The 10,465-nt window shown below is 33.8% G+C and overlaps 1 protein-coding gene across 1 annotated transcript; it reads left to right on the forward strand.

The window, feature by feature from the left end:
- Nucleotides 1–4,659: 4,659 nt before the first annotated feature.
- LOC126706129 (pentatricopeptide repeat-containing protein At1g80550, mitochondrial-like) lies at nt 4,660–9,958 on the forward strand. Its single transcript, XM_050405433.1, has 2 exons — nt 4,660–6,368; nt 8,770–9,958. Exon 1 carries the CDS (start codon nt 5,375–5,377, stop codon nt 6,080–6,082), a length of 708 nt encoding a protein of 235 aa, XP_050261390.1. The 5' UTR covers nt 4,660–5,374; the 3' UTR covers nt 6,083–6,368; nt 8,770–9,958.
- Nucleotides 9,959–10,465: the final 507 nt, after the last annotated feature.

Genomic DNA, 10,465 nt, shown 5'->3' on the forward strand with positions numbered 1-10,465 from the left:
GAATCACCTTCAAGGATAGTTTGGTGAATCTCAATTTCCTAAACAAACAGTGCAACACGTCTAGCCTTCAAGAGTTCCAGGATAACCACAGAAGATGGTTTTGAGTTTTTTTTTTTTTTTTGAAAGAGATGTCATCACTACACCTTAAGAATTACGAACTACCACACCAATTCCAACCTCATCAAAGTCTTCAAAAATGGCTCCATCAAAATTGGTCTTGGAACGCTAAAGAATCTGGTGGCTTCCATTTAATGTTCCAGGGCTAAGAAGGGTTGTTGTTGGTTTTGTTTTTGCTCTTGTTCTTTTTTTTCTTTATTATTACTATTAATATTATTATTAAAAGCTCCTTTTTTTATTTCATGTTAGTATTTTTTTTTCAATTTTTTTGGGTTGGTGTTCGTTGGAAAAGAAAAGGAAAACCTACAAAGTCTATATTCAACTTTTTTGGATACAAGCTATTGTTTAGTAGTGCTACTTCCTTCATAGAGTGGATGCATCATGAGCATTGTTTCCCTTTTACCTACAAATATATTTATTCTAGTTTTGACCTTCCAGTCCAATTATATGAGGTTTTTAAAAAAAAAAAAAAAATGGTTCAAGTATAATTGTAAATAGAAAAGAAAAAAAAAATCAAAACTGTACTAGAGAAAATATGTTAAATAACCAAAAGAAAAAGTTATTGTTTGCAAACACTAAAGGGACTTAATACAATATAAATAGAAGAATATAATGAATCCCTCTTACATATTCCCCTTTCCTTTTTTCCCCTTTGTTAGTTGTAGAGTATATATTCATGCCATCCATATATAAGACAGTGGAGTAACTTTGGTTGGCTCTCATAATATGGAGTATAACTGTATAATGGTAGAAAGAAATAAGGCTGTTTTTCTTTTTCTTTTTTCTTTTTTTTTTTTTTTTGAGAGAGAGAGAGAATTTCAACTTATAGCGTCCGCTCTTGATGATAGTTCTTTATCATCAGACTAAAATATCAATCAGTTTTTGGTGTAGGTTGTTTTTCTTTTTGGCAAGTGTGTTTGAAATATTTTATATATCCTATATTTTATTGGGAAAAATTTGTTGCACACAGTGTAATACACAATACCCTATTTTATTTGTATTTTAATGGAATAATGCATTTTATTGGAATAAAGATAAAATTCAGGAAATATTTTGATAGTGGAATGGAACCAATTCACCCTAACTCCAAAGAATTTTGAGGAGGAATAGTCATGTTTGGTTGCACTGAGAATAGAAAGAACTGATAAAGTGTAAAGAATTATGTTGTGTTTGTTTCAACAAAAGGATTTGCTTGACTGGAAGGATAAAATATGTGTGCTTTGAAGAGACAAAGAATGAAAAGATAAAAGAATAAATTACTAAAATACTTTCAAAGTAGAAGAACGAAAAAATGGGTATTATTTTGTACTTTTATTCTCAATGCCATTTTCTTTTATATTTTTATCCAATTTGGGGAAAAAATTGTTAGGATTAGTGCCCTTAAATCCTATTGTATGATACTATGTATGTTATTATATATGACTTAATGTTGTTATTAATAAAGTTGTTTTATTATTATCTAAAATAATGGTAACATGAATATTTGGACATTATCATATAGTCCATGAGATGCATAGTATGTGATTTATGTGAAAAGTCACAGAAGATATAAATCACAAGTTCTTTGTAAACTCAGAATTTTAGTTCGTAGTCGGTGATAAAATTGGGCATTTCATCTAGGAAGACTATAACATATCAACTAAGATGATTTGTCTTGATCATAGAAGTGAAAACTTCTAGTTGATGTGTTGATATGTTTTAAGAGTTAAAACATATTGAATTGGACCGCTGTGAGATTTATTATTCTTCTAATGACTGTCAAATGAATAATAAATCTCACGACTTATATTTACATGAACTCTTAATCCTGAGAGAATAATGGACCTGATCATGGAGTGTAGGTTGCTTTGATATATCAGGAGTGAGATCTAAGATAATAGTCAATACCTCAGTATGTTGGGCAGCCACATTTAGTGTTGATAGAACATATATTCTCAAGATGGAATTCATAGTCTCTTAATGGAGATACAAAATATTCCCTTGAGATAAGTTTAATGGGTTTGTTATTTAAAGAGTTAGGCCTAACCACTTTGGTAAGAAATTACTAAAGTATATATTTATGAAATTGGATTTCATAAATATATGATGAATAACGTAAAAAGATTAAACCGGGTACTCAAGGATTAAGATGTAGTAATTTACAAAGTGGCAGTCCGCATTCATGACTTTGTATTACTACGAATATTTTATGAAGGGGTTGCATGTACAATAAAGTCTTGGGATGGAATTTATTAATAAGGCCTAAAGTGCAATTATATTTATATAGTAGTATTAAATATAATTAATGGTAACTTTTGACTTGTCAAGAGTTGACAGAAAAGCCCAAGGCTCATTGGAGCTAGTGTCTTATTTGTTCTCTTTTGGTCTCACTCCAAGCCACATACTAAAGCCCAATTGGAAAAGCCCAAAAGGCTAGCCCAATTAGATAATCAATAATATTGAGAGAAACATACAGAATTTAGTAAGGACATGAAATGGTATGTATGTGAGTGCTGGACACTTTTTCATTCTCTCTAGAACATACAACTGATTGAGAGACCACACTTCTTGGGCACAAGTGGAATTGGAGTAAAGATTGAAAGTGTTCTCAAGAACTTCTAATCTTTGGTTTTGAATTTCACCGTACCAAGGTACACTTTCTTATTCTTAAATTTTGAAACTTACATAGTGTATGTTATCAATTGTGAATGAAGTAGATCTGTTAATTTCTTCCGCTGCATACATGATATCCATCAAAAATGGTGGTCCAGGTGGAAAACTCTATCCATGTGAATAAAGAACATTGCCTTGGCCCCTACTGCGTGCTAGGGCCTAGGTGAGAAGTCTGCTTAGTTTTTCAAATGAGTGCCTCATTACTCATCAGTTTGTATTTCATATATTCAATTTTAACTTTTTTTTTTTTTTTTTTTGTGATCAATTCATGATAACGGAGTTTATCAAGTTGAACCCAGAGAATTCTTAATTTTGAATTTGAGTCCTAGCAACCATGAAATTGGAATGGCTAGCGTTAGTTACAATTCTACAACCGAAAAACTTTTAACTTTTTTAAGGAAATTTTATAATAGAACCTCCAGAATCTCAATATAATGACATGAAACTTGATAAGTTAAAGAGAAACTTTTCTTTTTTTTTTAGAAGAAAAAAAAATTGTAAAATGTATAACCAAGTTTTGTGCTAATGTTTAAATGTATATGGTCTTATTTTAATTATATTTCTACAATTGTTAATTTATGATCAGGAACATTTTAGCTAACTTCACGGTCAATCTTCCGAACACAAGCTACGTCTTCCAAATGTAAGCTACGTCTTCCGAATGTACTGACTTCTCGGAAGTGGAAGACTAAATGTAGCAAATGCAATATATCGCGTCTACTCCAATAAGTCATCTGTCACATACAAGAACGGACGAATAAGCACTTGCGAGCTTGACCTTATCACCAGCCTATCACCCCAATAGGCAGACAGGTGAAGATGCGTATACGAAGCCTACACTACAACGCTCGCATGGTAACTATCACCTAAGACTCTCCTACATTCACGCAATTGCCAGCAAAGGGATAACTCGCATCTCCTACAAATCAGTTGTGGGATAACTCCCACCCCCTACAAGTAAGCTGAGAGATAACCCAAACTCCCTACAATTCAGCTAAGGTGATCATCCACAGACCCCTATATAAACACCGGGACACCCCAATTTCAATGTACGTGAAAAACACATTTCTCAAGTTCTTTCTTTCAAGTTCAATGAGATTACTGTGAGTTTCTAAATTGATCTTCGAAGGGTCTTAGGCTGGCACCACATCAGTGCACTCTGAAGGTATTTTCATTCTGCAGGTTTTTTACTCTTCACCTTTATTTTCATTCGACAAGTTTCTTAGGATCTGTTTGAAATCCGTTTATTTTTCTAAAACTAAAACTTTTTGCTGAAAGTACTGTAAATAATGGTAAAAGTTAGCTGAACTAGTACAATAGGACCCATGAATAATATCAAAAAGTGCAATGGGGCTTATGAATAGTAGCAAAAATAAGTTAAATAATAAAATAAACTGTCTTTTTAATTTGGAGCCAAATGCACACTTACTCTTCACCTTTTATGGAAGACCGCGGGTTTGGGCAATAGACCTACTGACAATTTTAAGCATTATCAATTTATATTCAAGTTGAATTACTAAGGTTAATGATGTTTCTACTAATGTTACTTAGTATTCAGGTTAAAGTACGAAGCTTATGTCCGGTCATATATGTTTCTAATGTATGGCTTAATTTTTGAGCTAAAGAGGGCAGAGGCATGTTTAATTCTCTTAGGTACCTTCAAATGGTGGTGAAACTCAAGTTAACAATATTCTATGTGAAGAACATTAGATAACGGTTATGGAATAAATGGTACTATTATGGCTATGTATAAGACATTGTATGGTAGTATTTTGGTTATGGAACAATTTTAGTGAAACAGGTCGCCCAACCCAATCCAGTTTGTAATCCGATTGACCCAACCCGTTTCTAATGGTTTAAAATGACCCAACTTTGACTCAAACCCGATTAACCAGGCCCGTTTGTCATGTCTACCGCGATTTGTTCAAGTTGACTCACGAAGCTTTCAGGGTTTTATATAATCAGCAGAACAAAACTCAAAAACAAGGAAAAAAAAAATGCTTTATTCAATCACGAGCAGACGGTCCATCGTTAAGTCACCCCCATCTCTCTCTTCTTTCCTCTTTCTCAATCTTTGTCAACCAAACCCATTTCACAATCCCACACGGATTTCGATCCCACCGCAGTCCACGAAACCCTCTACTCCTACTGCAATGACTGGAAGCGTGCTCTCGATTTCTTCAACTGGGTCCAAACCCAATCCCATTTCCAACACACAACTCATACGTACAATCGTATGCTCGACATTCTATGCAAGTTCTTCGAATTCCAGCTTTCTTGGGACTTAATTCATCGAATGAAACAAACCCTTTTTCCAAACCAGACCATACCACCTTTTGGATTTTGTTTAAGCGATATATACAGTATATGTGCACATTTAGTTACAGAAGCTGTAGGTATTTATGATTCGTTAGACGAGTTTGGTTTGAAGGATGAGACGTCTTTTTGTAATCTTATTGATGCTTTGTGTGAGTACAAGCATGTGGTTGAGGCCTATGATTTGTGTTTTGCGAAGAAGAAGAAGTTTGGTGTTGATGCGAAGAATACCAAGATTTATAATATGATTCTTCGCGGGTGGTTTAAGTGTAGGGAGTTTTGGGAATAGATGGATCAAATGGGTGTCCGTAAAGATTTGCATTCTTATTCGATATATATGGATATAATGTGCAAGAGTGGGAAGCCATGGAAGGCTGTGAAGTTGTATAAGGAGATGAAGAAGAAGGGTATAAGGTTGGATGTGGTGGCGTATAATACGGTTATTCGTGCTGTTGGTCTTTCGGAGGGTGTGGATTGTACTGTTCGAGTGTTTAAGGAAATGAGGGACTTCGGTTGTAAACCTGAGGTTGCGACTTATAATACGATTATAAAGCTGTTTTGTGAAAATGGTATATATAAGGAGGCTTATGAGTTGCTCGATCGAATGCATGAGAAGGGTTGTGTACCAGATGTTATCACGTTCAATTGCATTTTTAGATGTCTTGAGAAGCCCAGAGAGATTCTTAGACTTCTCGATAGAATGATTGAAAGCGGGGTTCATCCCAGGATGGATATTTATGTGATGCTTTTGAGAAAATTTGGGAGATGGGGGTTTCTTCGACCAGCTTTTATTGTGTGGGAGAAGATGGAGGAACTTGGGTGTAGTCCAGATGAGTCTGCTTACAATGCTTTGATTGATGCTTTGGTAGATAAAGGAATGGTAGATATGGCACGGAAGTATGATAAAGAGATGTTAGCAAAAGGGCTTTCGGCTAAACCAAGGGAGGAGCTTGGGACAAAGCTCGTGAGTGTAGGATCTCATGACAGTGATTTATGAGAAGCATAATTATCTGAGGATGAAATTTGTAATTTATTGGTGTGATCTGAAGATACATAGTGCTGACATGCAAAGTGGATATACCTCAAGATTGTGACAAAGACTGCTAGCTAGAAGGCTCTAGGTTTCATACTGGTGAAAGAGTTTGCTGCATTAATGGGGGATCTGTTAAGTGTTTGTGATGGGCCCATACTAAAGTGGATGCTCTTTCCCTATCAATACCTTACAAGTGAATGTTAAAAGCTTTTCTGGCTTAAGGATGTTCGCGTCATCTACACATGCTCAGGTATAAATCTAATCTTTTTTTGCTTAATAGTAATCATTTATGTATTCCTTCGTGAGTATATTTGATTGGTCAATGAATTCTAAAAACTCAAGTCGTATCTAGACATTTAATGTTTGAGAGACATTTGTTTATTAAAAAAAAAAAAAAAACTTTTATGGATGTGATAAGTAGCTTGCAAGTTGAGATGCTCAAAAGGAGAAAATTTACTCTTTCAGTGCATGTTGTTATATTGTTAGTAGTTGTGGGGATGTTCTCTACTTATTCTTTTTAAAATACTGGATTCTGTTTTTTATATTATATTTGGTTGGTTTTGGAGATGGAGGTTTCAGATTTAACTTAGAGAAAAATTTTCATTACTAAGTTATATACTCTCTTTCTCTTTCTTTTATGTCATATTTAATTAGTTCTGGAGAGGAATGGTTTTTTCCTCTAGTGAAACTCTCCCTTTGTTTCTTAGCTCTCTTTTTCTTTGTAATTAGTTTCTTTCCTCTGTTTTTGCTTTTCTCTCTTTTTTTGTAATCTTTGATATGCTGTGTGCTTCTTTGCATAAAGTATTTTTTTGAATATACGTTTTTCTTGCTTATCAAAAAAATAAAAAAATTGTCCTTTACTAACTTAATCAAAAATAATTTTTTTGATTTTTTCTTTTTTTCTTTTTTTTTTTTGGGAATGAATGAAATATGAGAAGTTTATTTTTGAACTAATTGGAGTACTTTAAGCTTCCAATGATATTATTATAGCAAATGAGCTGTAAGTAAACCCACTTTATTTCTTACTATTGAAGCTTCAAATGTATCCTCTTTTGACGAATGTAAATTCTGAAATATCTATTCATGGGTAAACCAATAAAGTTAACTTCTTTTTTTCTTTCCATGCAAAATTAATGATTGTTCTAGAATCTGATGATTTTGATTGAAAATACTAGAAACTTTTTTAATTTTTTCATAAGTAGAAAATACTAGAAACCTTAGAAGTATAGATTCTTTAATGTAGCTGCCATACCCGTATGGTCATATCTGATATTTATCTATCATAGATATGCCAATATTCATTTTGTAATGTATCTGGCCTGATGATATTTTGGTCTATACCATATTGGAAGAAGATGTAAACTTCCCTTTTTTGCATAGAGCAGCTCTATGTGGAAAAGGGTCTTTGCATGAGGTCCACTCAACACATTTGTCAAAAATCAATAAAATGAACAATTTCTTTTTTCTTTCCATGAAAAATTTAATGATTGTGTGAGCATCTGATGATTTTGATGGAAGATACTAGAAAGCTAAGAAGAACAGATACTTTAGAGTAGCTGTCATACTTGTATGGCCATATCTGATATATATCTAACACATATATGTCAATATACATATTGTGTATGTATCTGGCCTGATGATAATTTGGTGTGTATACCATATTGAACGACAATGCAAACCACCTTTTTTTGCGTAGAGCAGCTCTATGTGAAAAAGGTGCTTTGCATGAGGTCCACTCAACACATTTGTCAAAAAATAGAACAAAGCCTCTGATTTTGTATCTCTCCCCTGAGATGGAATTGGCTAATGAGGGACCATCATAAGCCAAAGTTAATTTGTTATCACAGATATGATAGGATATGACATGGATGCCTTTAGGAATAAAAATGGACCTTTTTATTTATTTTTATTTTTATTTTTAAAGGAAAAAGGGTTTTAATTTAAATGTAAACTATGGGATCTTGTGCTTCAGCCTTCAGAAAGTCAGAAATCTTCAAATACAAGAATTCTGAGAATGTCAAACATGGATCATGTGTTCTTTTGTTATCTATAGCATCTATGTTAGTTTCATTATTCTACCTTAAGTTTTTTGATAGGATTTTTCTACGTATTATATGCTTTTTGATGTTTCTCATTTATCTTTAAACTAAACATTAGCATAATATGCATTTAAAAGTACTTATTTATTTTTTTTTGATAGGTATATATAAAAATACTTATTTATATATCAATTAGTTAATGTGTCCTTGTTGAGTTACATCATATCCTAGGTTTTCAAGAATTGATGTTATTGCTTTGTCCCTATCATTTCATAAGAATTGATGTATTGCTTTGTTCCTATCATATCATACTCATGCCCAATATCTTTACCAGCTAGAAACTCTAAAATCTAAATCAGAATGCAGTTTTGGATCTCAACTTGTAACTTTGTTCTAATGCTCAGCATTGGAATTTGTTCACAAATCTCTCATTTCCCTCATTCTTGTTTGTCTCGAAATTTACAGCAAGTTTTCTTGTTTCTATTTCATTTCCTCCCCGCCCTCCGTTGTCTTCACATTTATGTATGGCTATTGAGCTATCCCATTACATTTGGTTTCTCAATTAATGATATCCGTCAGTTTTCACAGAAAAACCTCTGAACTATACTGCAGGGCTGCCTAATATGAGCATATGTTCTGGGTGTTCTGGAGTGGTGGTTCTTTGGGAGCATCATCATCTCAATCAAAATCTTTAGCAAATGAATAGCACAAATACCCTAATATGGCTAGGGAAGTCATTTTCAGGTGATTGGCACATATAAGCACTAAGCACATAGGCACCCAAAAGCCTGCAAAATTAATGTGCACAAACCCAGTTATAGATAAATGAAGGAGAATCTGGTTGCAGAAAGGAGGAGGAGTGGTGGCTGGCAGGAAATACTGATGTGCTAATAAAAATTAAAATAAATTCTATGAAGCTATTTTAAAGATGTAGAGGAAGTGTGCTGAATCTTGTACAAGAAAAAGGTTATAATTGAAATAAGCTTTGGTGCTTATGCAAGCAAGCATCTGAAACCATTCCTCATCTTCCTTATGTGCCTCGGCGAAATCAGTTTGGTTGGTCTCTTCTTCTCTGTAAGTTTCAGTAAGCATGTGATTCTCTTGATCTTTCTGCAAATTTGGAGGAATGTAAAAAATAATTTCCCAGGAAAGGAACATGAACAGGACTGCCGGAGACAAAGCAGCTGTAATATGTGGGAGAGTTGACAGTAAGATTTTTCCAGTCAAAAGACTCCCACAATGTGTAGGTAGCTTATAGAGCTGTGAAGCTAGTTGGTGAGTTTTATGCAGAAAGTTGGCTCCTAAAGCAGATAATAGTGTGCAAACTTTTAGTTCTAGGAGGAAGCTTCACTGGCAACAACCAGGAATGGGGTTTTCAAAATATTTGGAAAATCCTTTGACATCAACACAAGGATTGCTTATTTGATTGTAACAGTGGAGGCTGTGGCGGCTAGAGAAGGCATCAGTTTTGTTGAAGGTGGTGCTTGGAAAGTCATTTAAAATCTGAAGACAGGTCCCTTAAGGATGACTCTCAGGTAATTCTAAAGGAATGCATTCTTATGATGAGTTATGCCTGTCTGGTTCACCTCTACCTAGAGAGGTTAAAAAAGTGCGAAGCATGCCTAGAAAATTCCCATTTTTGTATTGATGTGCACATTTCAGGATACTCCCTTGATTCAGGGAGCACGAAAACAATTTTATTTAGTTTTAAAAGTCAAATTGTATTTTTTACCATTGGATTTTATTTTATGTCTGTTTTTTGACAGGGAGATTTTATTTTAGGTCTTGCTAGTTAAAATTATTTGTATTGTATTTAATTTTTTAGAGTCAAGGTTATTTTCATAATTCAATAATTGGGATTGTCCCCACGTCAAATTTGATTAGCTATAGTTCTAAAAGTCTACATAAGGGGGCTATTGTACTCCAATTGGTTAGTTTGCTTGATTAATAAAAATTTCAATCGGAATGACCTCCAATGGCCTGGTATGGATTTAGGACAACTCTAGGTGCTCATAACTAGCTTTTCAATCCTTGCTTCTTGTTAATTCCAAACAATATTAAGTGTTGATTCTTATGTCTATTTATTTTACATTTTGTTTTATCCGCAAATTTCTTGGAAGAAAGAATTTTGTGCTGCACCATTCCCTTTGTTGTAACTATTGTCTCAATTTTCGCTAGAAACACTAAATTTTTACAGAAAAATTCTCAAACTTTCTCACAAACTAATCTTACCGGGATCCATTACAACATAGAAGCTACTTAACTTAGGTGAAAAAGTTGGTGACAAACTTTTCCTTTCGTCTCAGCA

This window comes from Quercus robur, chromosome 11 (assembly GCF_932294415.1).
Source record: "Quercus robur chromosome 11, dhQueRobu3.1, whole genome shotgun sequence".
NCBI lineage: Eukaryota > Viridiplantae > Streptophyta > Magnoliopsida > Fagales > Fagaceae > Quercus > Quercus robur.

Bases quoted from the DNA above. Each gene is read 5' to 3' on its own strand.
- LOC126706129 (XM_050405433.1), top strand. From the start codon at position 5,375: ATGGATCAAATGGGTGTCCGTAAAGATTTGCATTCTTATTCGATATAT.